Raw genomic sequence first — 14,398 nt, 5'->3', positions numbered from 1 at the left:
GGCCTTAAGGGAAGCAGGACTACCTGAATTCATCAGGTTTTCAAACACCCAATTCTTTTCAAAAAGTTTGCGCCTGAAAAAATAAAATAAAATCCACTATGGCCTGCCCAATATACATCTTCTTATTTAAATAGACAGGTTGTCTAAAAATAGTATAACTTCATTAGTTTCTAAACAGGCAACTCTTTGATGGCACAACTCAATGCTATTCTCTATCCCAGATATCATTAAGCAAGACAGACTCATAAGCCAAGAAGTACTAAATACCCTCTATAGTTCTGCTTCATTCTAAGAAACAGCATTTCTTTATGAACTTAAGAGCTTCATGAATAAGAATCTGCATGGAAACTCAGGACCTTAGCATATTCTGTATTATAACTGTAAATAGTTATTTCATTCCTCACATACTTGGAGCAGTTGCATCTCTCTCATATATTCCAATATGCAAGAAACAGTGCAAAATGATAAATCAAAGTGGTAGTCACCCACCCTGACGAACTTCAAAAAACATCTTGACGTCCACCTTGCTGGGTCATTTGACCCCAGCAGTCTTTCCTGCCCAAGTGCAGGGGGGCTGAACCCGATAATCTGTAAGATCCCTTCCAAACCCTAACATCTATGAAACTATGGAAGTAACTGAATTTTGAATATATCAATTGTTTAAAACACCTGACTTCAACAACTGGATAGACAAGATGTCTATACAATTTTTTTCACTAGAAGTATAAGTGAAACATTTATGTCTGTCTAAAAATTAATCTTTGATCATGTCATATAATACATATTGCAACTAAACATAATTTCACATCCTATATAAGGCAAGTTATTCAGTATTAACATTTAAAAAAAATTCATAATTATGACCAATATTTGGAGTAGAGATAAATACAACTGAAACCTTGGGAAAGATACAAAGGTGATCACATGAACAGCTAGTTGGGGGGGGGAGGGAGAGGGAAAGAAAGAAAGAAAGAAAGAAAGAAAGAAAGAAAGAAAGAAAGAAAGAAAGAAAGAAAGAAAGAAAGAAAGAAAGAAAGAAAGAAAGAAAGAAAGAAAGAAAGAAAGAAAGAAAGAAAGAAAGAAAGAAAGAAAGAAAGAAAGAAAGAAGAGTCCTACAGAAATGTGGGCTACATCTAAATACATTTCCATACATTCCATGTGAGCTGGGAAGACAAAGTAACTGAAAACTCCTTCAGGTCCTCTCAACTAGTAAATCATAACATCCCCACAAACCAAAGACCTTTGAAACCCTGAATTTTACAGCAGCTGATTTTTTTAACGATTATTTTTCAGCTTGCCATTTCCAACGTTAACTACTGCTATCATGATTAAAATCTGAGTATACTACATTCCAGGCAAGACTGCTGTTCTCAGGGCACGCTAAACAACTTTGCAATCAACGGTTTGCAGTTCTGGTTTTAGTTAAGGAAGCAGCCCAGTTGTAACCCAGTAAATAGATCAGCTTTAACTTCAGTCTCTAAAAACTCTGATTGTTACACTCCTGAATCACAATACCACTTCAGACATGTATACACATGTATACCTAAACTGTCTGAATTTGAGATCCATCCTGTCAATTTAAGAGTAGTTAAAAACAGTGGTCTATTTTTGTTTAAAGACTATTGCCAGAGTTTTCTGAATAAGGATCAATGGAATTATCTAAAGGCTTGGACATATGTTCAGCTTCTCCAAGGAGAATCCCTGCTCTCCTAGGAGAAACCACAAGGGTACAGAAGTGTATAATTTTTCTCCCAGAGTAACATGGCCACTCAGAGAAAAATATCTTGGGAACAACCAGAATGAAGCCTCTCCCTGGAGAATCTCTCACAGGTGACAGATTCTGTACAGGCAGTCCATGTGCTTTGCTGCTTCTCCCTCTCTGTCCCACAGGGGAGGGAGAGCTGCATCACTCCCAACCAAGCAGGGAGCAGTGTGCGTCCCATGAGTGTTTCGGGCTGGAGAAGCTCAACACTGAAGCACCTAGAGGGTGTGCTCTGCTCCTGGTTTGTTCCCTGTCTGAATCACACTGCAGCACTTGGGTACCAGGAAGCATACAAGCATATCCTACCCAGCCTTAGCTGGGCTCCAACACAGCACAGGGAAAGGGATGGCTGGAGAACTGCATAGCACAAACCCTCCTCCCACTTCCCCTGACAATCCCTGCCTACATTCACTATAAAAAAAAGAGAGAGAGCCTGCAAAGCTCTCTGGGCTGCTTTAGCCCAGCATTCATGCTGCAGGCACTTTGAGTACCTGTAGATATGCCCAGAGGCTGCTCTGACGCACTGTAACTACAGCAGGTCGGAGAAGACTCGAGTAATAGTGTCCCTTGGAGTGTGCTAATTAGTGCGTTCCACCCAGCCTCTGCATCTCATGCATCAGCATCCCCATGCTTCAAAATGGCAGCAGCGGCATTTAACTAAAGCTTAATGAGCTTTAAAGTGCCCCTGCTGCCCTTTTGAAGTGTGAGGACACTGATACATGAGATGCTGTGGGCACTTTAATTAAAACAGCTCTTGGAGCCATTTTAATTAAAGCGCTCCCCCCGCTCCTACCCCTGGAGCACGTGTAAAAACACCATTTGCTTCTCTGTTTGAACTCCTATACAGGTCAGTTTTTCTCTCAGGAAAACCAACCCGTGAGAGTTGTTCTGGATGATCTGAATGTGTGTACAGAGCCTAAGCTGCACTGCCACAAAAGGGGGATGCCACTGTTTCCTATACAGCAACTGTGGTATGTCCTGGATCACTTAGTACAGATGTCTCATCTTTTTGTCTACCAAGTAAAAACTTGAGCTACAGGAACCTACATTCACCTAAAAGTGGAAGCATACAAAAACACCAACATTTGGAATGGGTATACAGCCAAAACAAATTGGGTTTGCATCTGTAATGCCATGTTTAGAAAAATGTGCATGCACATTTATCTAACTTGTTTCCTTCAGTCTTCCATAGCAAATATTTTTTTTCAAAATTATGTACTGCTTAATAGAAATTTTCAAGAATTCTAAAAAATAAAAAAAGAGCTAATGATAGTCTTCATAATTTTCTGCTAAAACCTAAAATATTAGAAATTAAAATGGAAACTTTTGGTAAATCACTCTAAATTGCTCAAAAATTTTAAAGGGTTGAATAAACTACAAATCTGCAATTTTAAATATATTTAAAAGAGATCCCCAGGGTTCAAGAAAGATGCATTAGTTTTTAAATGACCTGGGGCACCAGGACCATGGGACTGGGGAGAGGTTTCTTGACTCCAGGGTCCCAGTGCCCTGGGAAATCTATAAATTGTGTGTGAAACTTAGTGCCCTGCATCTCCCTTGGATGTGGCATTTTCAAGTGCTTTGTCCTGCAGCCCCTATGGTGGCTGCAGGGGAAAGTCTGTCAAGCATGGTGGTTGCCGGGTTCCCAGCAGGGAAGCCCTTCACCACTCCTCCCCACACTGGGGAACTTATCAACCCACTCCCCGAGAAGCCCATTTTCAGCCTCAGGACTGGTGCTGTCCCAGTCCCAGTATCAACTTCTGTCCCAATGCCTATACAACATTACAAGATGGAGGCATGCTACATGTTAAATTTACAGCACACCATACAAATGAGCTGCGAAAAAGTTCCACACATTTTGTGTAACATCTTTGTGGCTGGTTTGCCACTTTATGGCAGCATAAATCAACTGAACTTATAGCACGATTAACATGGTAACTGAATCATAAATTTAACATGTGCCAGAGACCCCAGTCTCAGAAACACTGCAAAGGGTGGAGGGGACAGGCAACAGAAAAATGACTTGCTCAAGGTCAGGAGCTCAGTAGTAGATAAAAGAAGGCATTCTAAAACTCCTTACACCAAGACCCATGACCAGTCCCCCAAACAGCAGTGACTCCCCATTCATTCCTGTCATGATGTCTAGTGACTGGTCTATTGTTTAAAGAAGGGTATGACAAAAGTTTTGTCTTTTAGATCACACTTATTGTGCTAAAAATCAACTTCACTTTACAATAGTTCTGTTTTGTAGTTGCAGTAGTGAGAGGGCTCCGCTTGGTTATTTTAAAAATTTAGCATTCTACAAGATTTCCATCTATTAGATATATCAGTCTGAGAGCTTAAAAATTGAGCGCTGGAGCATTCCAGTCTGGTTTTACTTATATTACACACATTTTAGGAATAACCATTAAATTACTACCAAAGCATAGCTATTCTAGTGAAGTTATTTCAAGAATCAGCCTGGATGTTATTCATTACTTTGTAAAGTTATTTTTTGTAGCATGGTGACAGACTTTAAACAAGGTTTAGTGGTTTATTTGTTTAACAGACATAGGGCACATGTTTTCTTCCTTTGTCCTCTCAAAAACTGTAATAAAAGTTGCTTTATTAATAAAAACAGCTAGAAGAGACTTATTTTCTCTAGGTCTGAATTCAGAAGACTGGTTACCCAGCAAATGTCTGAATTGTAATCTTGGAAAACCATTATTTCCCTTTGTCTGGTAAAAATAAGTTGCTGCTACCGAGGTATTTCTCCTTCCTCTATTTCTCAGTATCCACTTTTTGATGTGATATTTTTAATAGGCAGAGAAAGTATTCTACTTATCTGTAATTTTGGTTTGTATATTTTACATTATTCAAGACCGGGAAGTATCAAAATAGGCAACCAAGATAGGGAGGCATAGGCACTAATCAAGTTAGAAGTCTTTATCACAATTTATGGTGCAATTAACGTGGCAATTGTAACGTAAGTATAACATGTGTCATGGGCTAAATATCTGATCTCTAATATTTTCTTTCCATATGAATCTCTCTAGCATCTAGTCGATAGAAAAAATTCACCTGGGCATAAAGAGAAAAGTCATTCAGTAGAGCATTCAGTAGAGAAAGGACAAAGTAAAAATGTTTTTAGAATTATAAGCGCTTCCCTTTAACAGATCCACAAAGGAAGATGAGGAAATTTCATCCTAAAATTCTAAGTATCCCTGGAAGTTTGTCAGCAAGCTATTACTCCTGAAATAATGAAAGAATAGGCCCCATTTCTCCATCCAGGAGCAGCAGGGTCTTCCTATTCTTCCATATGTAGACTATGTTCAAAGTGGATACTTCTATAATTGTTCTTTATGAGAAAAATCAAGTTTTCTACTTTGTGTGGGAGAATGCCAGGGGGATGAGCAAATGTTAGGAGGAGAGGTCTAGATTGCAAGTCTCATCAGAAGCATTGTGAAATTCACCTTTTTAGAACAACTTCAGTTTTAGCATTTGACAGCATAATCTAATTTATCTTGTAAATTTATTTTAAAGAGATTTAATTTACTTTATGGTATATTTACTCTTTGGGTACATCCATGTGCAGATCTAGGATTTTGAAAGGGGGGGGGTGCAGATGATGTGATGTATCAACATACAACATGACAGTTTTTTTTCCAGTTAGAGAAACTAGAAGTTTACTAATATGTGAGGCCTAGGGGGCCTGCAATATATTATTTAGTTTAAGATCAAAGTAAACAATTGCAATTTTGCTAGATTCTATATCAAGTTAAAAAAACACAACAAAACAGGCAAAAAAATATTCAAAAGATACCACATCATTAAGTCCTGTAGTTATTACTTAATTGCATGTCTCTTATTCATAAAACAAATCTAGCTTTCTTGAGCATCTTGACAGTGCCTCCAATACTTCACTATCAGTCATGTTTACAACTCTATTAATTGCTACACCATACCAAAGTTAAGGTTTTTAGCTAGAGCTAAAAACAGTCTGGAGGGCTGTGAAACAGAAGACAGACATTACTACAAATGGCTAACAAAGAGCAAAATTGCAGAAGAAAGGATATTTTGAATAGTGGCACATCTGGACCATTAAAAAGGAGAGAGGGTCATTAACATCTGTGGAACAGAGAGAGATTAGCAGGAATCAGGGAGATGATAATGACCCATGAAGTCAATTAACTTTCTCAGCACTGCCTGAATAGAAATGCTAGTCCCAGGACAGTCTGGGAGAGGCCAAAATCCTACCAGGGAAGAGAGGGGGAAGAGGTTCAACTGCACCACTGCAACTGCTGAGTACACCCCTGGGTGTATCTGCTCCACGCCCCACACACCATGACCACCCCTAGATCTACCCCTGAGTACACATAAGAAAAAAAATCCAGTGTTTCCAAAACAGAAATTCTGGTCAAATTGCTTTATGAGGAAGACAAAGCCTGGAACAAGTAATCACCACAAACTGCTAATTCAACCTGCATTTTGCCCACAAACATTTTGTATGCAGTGCTAGAGGCTTTACAATCCTGTTATGAAACAAAGTTTTGTCTGAACTAGCCAAATGGACAGAAGCTAGCATTGCTGGTATGGTGTAAGGTTCTTGTTGAAGTGAGCTGCATCCTGACTGCTAATATCAGTCTATAGAAAATAATTGTTTGTCATCCTACCATGCCTTACCTAAATTCTGAGCACACAGTATCAAAACCTTCTCCATACATACTGATATTTGCAACTCTGCCCTTTCTAGATAGTTATTAATTTGAAAGGAGTGCCATGTTGTTCTTTAAACAGGATCAGTCCAATAAACCTGTCCAACTTATATTGATAAGGATTTTTTTTTCCCCAAGAGCACTCCATAAAGTTTCTACATTGTGCTGAAAAAAATCTGATTTGCTACTGATTCTAATAGGTAGAAACACTACCTACAAACTGATTAATATAAATACTTTAATAAAATAAAACAATCTATAACTACTTAAAATTCAAAATTATAATAGTATATTCTTGTAACTTTGTAGCACCAAGCAGAGCACATTCTGTGATTTTAAAACATTGTCACTTGAAAGAGAAATAGAAATCAAAAGCAACAGTAAATTAATTCACTAGTATACCTTAGTGACAGTGTATTTACCAACTTAAACTCAGGGGGTGGTCTACAAAGCACAATAAAGTGCTTTGATCTTCGTTGGATGTTTAAAGCAGTGGAGCTGCAAAGTTCCTATAATACGCTCCGCTGATTCTACTACCAAAGCCCGGGTATTTCTGCATGGTAGACATATGTACAAACTAAAGAAACTGTGAAGTCATTTAACTGGATTATCAGTAGTAACAATTTACTAATAAATACTTTGTTCAGAAGAAGTCAAGGTTCTACCCTGGCACACCAACTCATGACCTTGAAAATAAATTAAGGGGAAAAAGCCTTTTGCATTTCATGCAACTTTTATATAACAGAAAGCTATTTATATTACCATTTATTGTCAGTGACACTCCATGAGGTTTTCTTTTTGCCTCCAGATACTGAACACCTATTTCTAATTTCCAACCAACACAAGCGCCAATACAAAATCTTGGCAGCAACTTCATATGATCTTATCAATAGACTGGCAAAACTGACCATCACATATCTTTGGGAAGTTAGTCTGCCTTAATGTTAAGATCAAAGGTTTAGAGATTTTGTATGAACCAATGACTATGCTGTTGTGGAGCAGACCACCTGTTAGGACTCATGCAATTCAACTACCAGTGGAACAATAACTGCCTCAGAGAGGGAGTGCTGGGATAAATAAAACACAAAAGCCAAATCTATCATTCATATACAGGAGACTTTTAGGTTTTCTTCCCACCAACCACATATTAAAAGTTCTTTTAAGGCCTTCCAATTTGAAGGGCTGTCTCATATGCTTACAGAAAGGATGAGGCGAAGTTCTGTCTGCAGGACCACTTTATCCAAAGGATACTGTATTCTGTCCCAAAAGCTTAAAACACTTTTTCCAGGACAATAGATAACCATTAAAGATAAACTTAGAGAAGAGATTGGTAGACACTACCTTTGTAGCATTCAGTGATACAAGCTTTCAGTGTAGCTTTAGCAGACACCACGAGCCTGGTCCCAGGGAAGCAACCCTGAGAATATAATGGATGTAGAGGAGGACCAAGACATTATTTTAAAAGTTACACCGCATAAGTGTCAAGTCACCTTTCAGGATGACTTTAAAGCTCATGACCTACATGCAGAAAATCCAGATGCCACAGCTGACACTGGAGAAGTGCTCAGACACTATTACACATATGAGAAAGTTTCTAAGTTCAAAGTATGTTATGAAGAATGATAGTTCCCTTTAAGACAGAGTGGAAATTACTTATTGTTTAATCTCTTTCTCAGAACATAACTACCACACAGTTGAGCTGAGTGAACTCCTTGGAGGACCCTACCTGAATACTTGGGAGGTTTCTAGAGGCCATAACCTATGCATTTATTTCCAAGTTTCACAAAGATCTTGACAAGTAAGATAATTTCTCAAGGTCCATTTCTTGGGTAAATTCCTGAGTATATCAAGAAGTAGGCCTGCAATATTGTTGTAGCCATGATGGTCCATGAAGTCTGCGAGAAGAAAGGTTGTTGACAATATATTTTATTGGATGAACTGTAGAGTTGGGAGGATGTCACACATGCACTTCATGCCCATAAGCTTGTCTAACATCTCTCTCGGCTATACAGCTGGTCCAATAACAAGCGTTTACTAAAAACCCCTCACCTTGAGTACAAGACAGAAAACCTGGGCCCATCTCTCTTTTCTAGGGTTTGAGGGGAAGGCTCACAGGCCATAGACCTGTTAGGGAATTAAGAGAGGTAGTCCCCAGTAGTTCTACCCTAGCTAAACCAATTAAGAAATGGGATTGAATGTTTTAAACTGGAACCTTTGAAGCAAGACCCAGTTCCTCAGGCACTAAGAAAGATATATGATGAAACTACATGATTTTTCCCTTTGTGATGATAAAGTCTCTGGATTGCAAGAAGGTAAGGAAGAGAAGAATGAGAGAAGATTCCAAAAGAGGAAATTACAACATCCACAGGAAAACAATTTCTTTTTGAAGAGTCCTTTTACTTTGTTTGTGTCTGAAAGAGCTACGGCAGCAAGCTGGGAACTCCCTCTCTTCAGGCAAGCTTGTCTTGCTTTCTTGTACTCTGACACAAAAGCCACAATAAGCTCATTTTCCTTTCTTGGCTTGTATACCAAACTTCATTTTGAATGTGTCAAATGCTTAAACTGGTGGAGTCAAGGTAGACTGGAAGCATCTTTCTTGTTTGACTTTGTCTTAAAGATAACCAGTCAGTTACTTTGATCGCTTATCCACCTTTCCTTTATCATTCTAATTTAGCCCAAGACTGAAGTCCATTTATATCAATGAGAGTACTACCAATGATAACCTGGAAGCCAGAAGCCAGTGTTCATGCAGACATTCATAACCAGGGGAATGCATATTATAGAAGATAACCAAAATTTGTCAAAGACTAGGAGCCTGCATTTACATGCGTAAGAATTTATTTCAGTATTTAAGAAAAAGCACACCTGTGATGAACTTGGAAATGATTTGATCATTTTGAAATCCTGATGTAAAATAAATTCTCATAGATATCAGAGACAGGACATAGTTCCCCACATACATGAGGTATTGAAATGTGATTTTTTATTTTCCTGAAGTAGTTTAGTCACATATATACATATAGGTCAAAACCACTAGTACAGTTAGGATGAGCCATACGTATTTTGTTTATGAAGTGAATGGATCAGTTAGTTGTGTGTCACTTGTAAGTGTTACCTCTTGTGATTACATTGAGGCGTGCATAGTATTGGCATTTCTTCCTAGAAGTTCCAGATTTTCGATGCAAGAATCTCAAGAATCAGATACCAAGACTCATGAATAGAAAGAAAAAAGCTTGAAGATGAGATTTAATTAACCCAAAAGACTAGATAAATGGAAAATACGAAAAAAATAGGAACTTACAAAGCTTCATGCTTTTGGACCCTGACATGACTAACAATTGCAAATATCAGTACTGAAGAAATACTTATTTTCAACCACGCATAAATCTAATAATTTCAAACAAATATTCTGTTAGAAGCATAGTTAGTAAAATAAAGTTATAAAACTGAATACCTCAGTCTGACCTTCATGGGCACTGGATTCATGAGTGACACGAATAGCCTGAAAATTAAAACATATGTTTTCACTAAATTTTACACAAAACATGTTATTTTAAATAACAAGTATTTATGAAAGTCAGTTCATATTCTCAATTTTCAACTTTGTAACATAGTAGTTAATGCTGTGCTATACACACAAGATTTTTATTTATTTTTTATTGCATCTGGTAGAACACAACAGTCCAACTGGTGACTGTAGGCCACATGTGACCCACAAGGGGTTAAAGTTGTGGCCCGGGGGGCTTCCATCTGCCCCTTGCCAGGGCCACGCAGGCGCACACTGCAGCTGGGGAGAATCCAGAACAGAAGGCCTGTGGCTTGCCCTGAAACCCATGCTGGACAGCAGGGCATGCAGCTCCCAGCTGCTTAGAAGTTGGACAGCCCTGTGTTAGAAGAATTGACTAGAAGTTAGCCAACCAAAAGAGACACTGATTTAAATAACTTTTTATTTCATATTCTATGTTAGGGGATACCTAAAAAGGAATTGCTATTTCACAAATTAAAATCATATCACCTAACACAGTATTAAGTCTTTTACACAACCAGTAGTGGGATTACAAAGTTCCCTGTTAAAAGCAAATGTCATTCATAATAAATCATTCATAAATTACTTTGATAAAGCACTTCAGCAAGTGCTTATCTTTAAGCATGAGCAGTTCAACTATGGTAAACAGGACTGGTCACAGCCCGAAATGTTTTGTTGAAAGAAGATCGAATGCAGAACTACTCATACAAACATTTCTACTGTATAAAAAGAAGAGAAAGATACTAACCTCATAGGTTTCTAGATATTTGGCTCTCTCTTCAGGAGTCATTAATAATGAATCTTCCAGAAACTTTTTCAATGAAGAATCAGATTCTTTAAACAATAAAATAAAAATAGAAAGTGAATGAAGAAATCTCTCTATTCTCCTATCTTCACTAAACTCAGACAATTACAACAAGAGGAGAAAATGTTTCATAGCTGACTTGGCTAATATTTAGCATTCTATTTTTAAAAAAGTATACATCACAAAGTGTACAGTGAATTTATATCCAGCCAGAAAAATAAGAACACAATGCCAATAGTTGATTGTATGCTGTGTATTAAAAGAAGTCACCAGACGCTCATTATGGTAAAAAAGATAAAATGTTACCTGCCACTTTATACTGGTAGATTAAGACTTATTCATTCTGTAAGATCTTGGTGTCCTTTGAATTACCAAAATTCTTAATTACTATCAACTTGCACAAAAAACTGTGCTGCTGCTGCATCATCATGAAAAGAAAATAATGGCTAATTTCTACTTAAGTCTTTAATACCGAGATACTAACATCCTATGTAAAAACAAAACTATGTTAACCAAGAAAAGATTTACCAAAGTTCATTTTATCTTTGTTGTTTGCAATAGCATGAATAAGCCCAATTGTTCCACAAGCATTGCTGATGGTCTGCTTCATGAAGTATACTGATGATTTCACATCTTGCCCCTCAGTTTTTATTCTCTCTTCTTCTTCTGTTCTGAAAGTTTCATACTAAAAAAAAATCCAAATATTTTGCATGTAAAAATCAGTAGATACTAAACCTTCAAATGAAGTTTAATGGAGCACAGGACAATAGCAATTTGAAACAAGTGAATAAGGCAGTCCTCCTATCCTTAGTTATGTGATCTGTAGGATTATTCACTTGAACAAGCTCTGTAGAATTAGGGTGTTCAGTCATTATCTTATGACCAAGGATTCTGATTTTCTCCATTTAAAAATCCAAAATTCTGGATTTAAAAAAAATGCAAAATCTATGTTTTTCTGTGATTAAAATGAAACACCACTATATCTGTAGGTATCAACTGAACACAGTGTTTTATCGATATATTTACATTTTAAAGCAATTTGGAAGCCTAACAGTGCTTCAATCATTATAATAAAATTAATTCTTAAATACCTATATATTTTGGTATTAGATTTATTTTTATTTTTTTTATCATAGAAAAATTAGAGCTCTCCCTGTCCCCTTTGCTCACCAGGATGCGGGTCCAGCTGCAGTTGTTCCTTCGCTGCTTTGTGGCACTAAGCAGCCCTGATATGCTGATGCCTTCACTCCCAAGCCACAGCCCTCCCAGTGTCCCTTAGTCCTGACCCACAACCCCATTGCCTGGCTGGGGCCCCTCATTCTCAACCCGCAGCCCTCAACCCCACTGGTGTCCCTCATTCCTGAACTGCAGCCCCTCCTCCCCCCACCCTACTGGTGCCCCTCACTCCCGACCCGCTGCCCCCTGCCCTCCAGTATGGAGGGCAGCAGGGTGGATGTGCCCGACCAGTCGACACTATAGGCGATGTATCAGTAGGAGGCATGGGTGGGCACATGCCTGCCCCCTTCAGATTTGTGGGTGGGACCTGGTACAGAAGGGCAGAGCGGGGGGCAGAGCCTTGCTGCTGCCACTGCCGAGATCCCTGCACGAGAACAGCACATGGCGGCGGGGGAAGGGGCCATGCTGTCCTCACCTCCTCCCGTTGCCAGCTTTACCCCACCACCATGGCCCTGCCGCCTCTCCACTCAGGCTGCCCCCACTACCCTTCACCCCACATCCCCTTCAGGGTAGAGTTGCGGCCTAGCATACAAGTGGCTGGCAGCAGAGGATGTGGGGATGGCATGCCTGACTTGGGGATCCTGGCAGCAGCAGCAACAAATCTCGCTATCCTGCTCTGTCCTCTTGCACTGGGTCCTGCCCACTGGACCATGGAGGCAGCTCCTGCTTGTATTGGTCCGGCCAAACTGCAGCCCTGCGCCCTGCTGTAGGCACACAAATTTGGGGGGGGGCACATGCCTACCCATGTTTCTGACACACTGCCTACGGCACCTGACCCCTCCTCAGGAGTGTGCACAGCACCAGGAAGCCAGCCCCCACTAGACGAGCCACCCATGGCTCCATCCCGCTCCTTGGTCAGGCACCATGGTTGCACATTTCTGCCTTGGCCCCAGACCCTGAGTGCTGCCCCTACTGGCCAGCACCCCCAACCTCACCCCCCAGACAACAACCCTGCCCCACTCCCTCCCTATCACCATGGGACTCAGTGTGAGCTGCTGACTGATTTTTCCCTCCCTCCCCGCAAAAAGACTTACCTGCAGGAAGCTGTGAGAGCTGTTTACCACACTGCCTGCCTGCAATATGCATGTGTGCATGCACACATCCACATGGTGCCCCCCCCCATCTTTGATTGCCCTCCTCCTGCTCCTCTAGCTCCAAGCAGCCCCTTGCAGATTCAAACTCTGCCAGCCTGCAAGGGGAAACCCATGATTCCCTGTGTTTTTCCCCTTTAATGGAGAAAAAACACATTTTTCTGTGGCAAATGGAAAACCTAGATCCCTGCTTATGACCAGCCAAAAAATAAGTAAATCCACTCAGCATTCTACTCCCTCTCCCAAGTATTTTAAAGCACTTATCTGTGTGTATCATTTAGTACCATGTAAAATATGTTCAGAAAATTAAAATAGTCAGTTTTTCTCTTGAAGTGAGCACTTCTTTCCACTACAGCTCTCCATGTCTCTTCAAATCAGCAAAAAATATTTAGAGAAGGAAGATAAAAAGGTCAGCATCTGCCAAGCAAACTGGACTCTGGTAAATAATAAATAATGGAACCATACTGGACTTTTTACAGAACTTTGTTTTTCAGAAAAAAATACTGTTTTTGAATGATATGGATGACCTTTGCAAATTGGCCTTATAATATCAGATTCCCAAGGCAATTTGATTATCCTATATATTAATTTGGCAGGGGTGGGTAACCCTTTTGGCAGACATGCCACAAATTAAGTCCATGCTCACCTGCCTGATCTGCTGCTCTTCTAATAACTCCCTGCCTTTGCTGCTGCTGCTTCTTCCCCAATCTGTTGCATACCACACAGAGGCTGCCCATGGCATTTTTGGCACATGCCACACATTGGCCCATCCCTGTATTAATGTATCTGAGCACAAGGATTTGAGTAGCACTCAGGCATAATACAGGGCTTACATTTGTGGCACACCTTCCAAAAACACTGATCCTCACTATCATTGTTCAAAGCATTTGAGATTTGTCAACTATTGTCACTAAGCTACTTGGGAAAGAAGAAAGTTTAGAAACACTCCCTTTTCCTTCAGGTAAAGAGAGACCATTGGAGGAGCTGAAGTGAAGCAAAATGGGTTCAGTCTGGGTCCTCTGTTTTTGATGGAGTGAAACACCCTTTGGGAACAGAAGTATAATTTGCTTTGAAAGGGCATGACAGTTGTAGTTTTGGGTCTTGTTTCATTATATTACTATGTATTTCCCCACTGAGTATAGTTTGTGTGTTTTACGCTGCTGCAGATAGGTTAAATAAGCAAACACAAAAGGCGCTGTACTCTTTACAAACTGATTATCAACAAACAAATCCCCACAAAGCTGCCCACAACTAAAACAAACTGAGAAAACAGGGTTTTTAGAC

The 14,398-nt window shown here is 39.6% G+C and overlaps 1 protein-coding gene across 2 annotated transcripts in view; it reads right to left on the bottom strand.

Moving 5' to 3' along the window:
- UCHL3 (ubiquitin C-terminal hydrolase L3) overlaps positions 1-14,398 on the bottom strand; it is a 47,934-nt gene that overhangs the window by 26,082 nt on the left and 7,454 nt on the right. For both annotated transcript variants that reach the window (XM_025197333.1, XM_006018143.3), the window contains exons 3-5: positions 11,316-11,472; positions 10,731-10,816; positions 9,911-9,958 (exon numbers count right to left, since the gene is read on the bottom strand). In XM_025197333.1, coding sequence (XP_025053118.1) covers positions 9,911-9,958; positions 10,731-10,816; positions 11,316-11,472 — 291 coding nt within the window. The remainder of the gene's footprint in view (positions 1-9,910; positions 9,959-10,730; positions 10,817-11,315; positions 11,473-14,398) is intronic.

The sequence above is a fragment of the Alligator sinensis genome, unplaced genomic scaffold, assembly GCF_000455745.1.
Source record: "Alligator sinensis unplaced genomic scaffold, ASM45574v1 scaffold241_1, whole genome shotgun sequence".
In the NCBI taxonomy this organism is placed as follows: Eukaryota; Metazoa; Chordata; order Crocodylia; family Alligatoridae; genus Alligator; species Alligator sinensis.
This window is presented reverse-complemented; position numbering and strand designations above follow the sequence as displayed.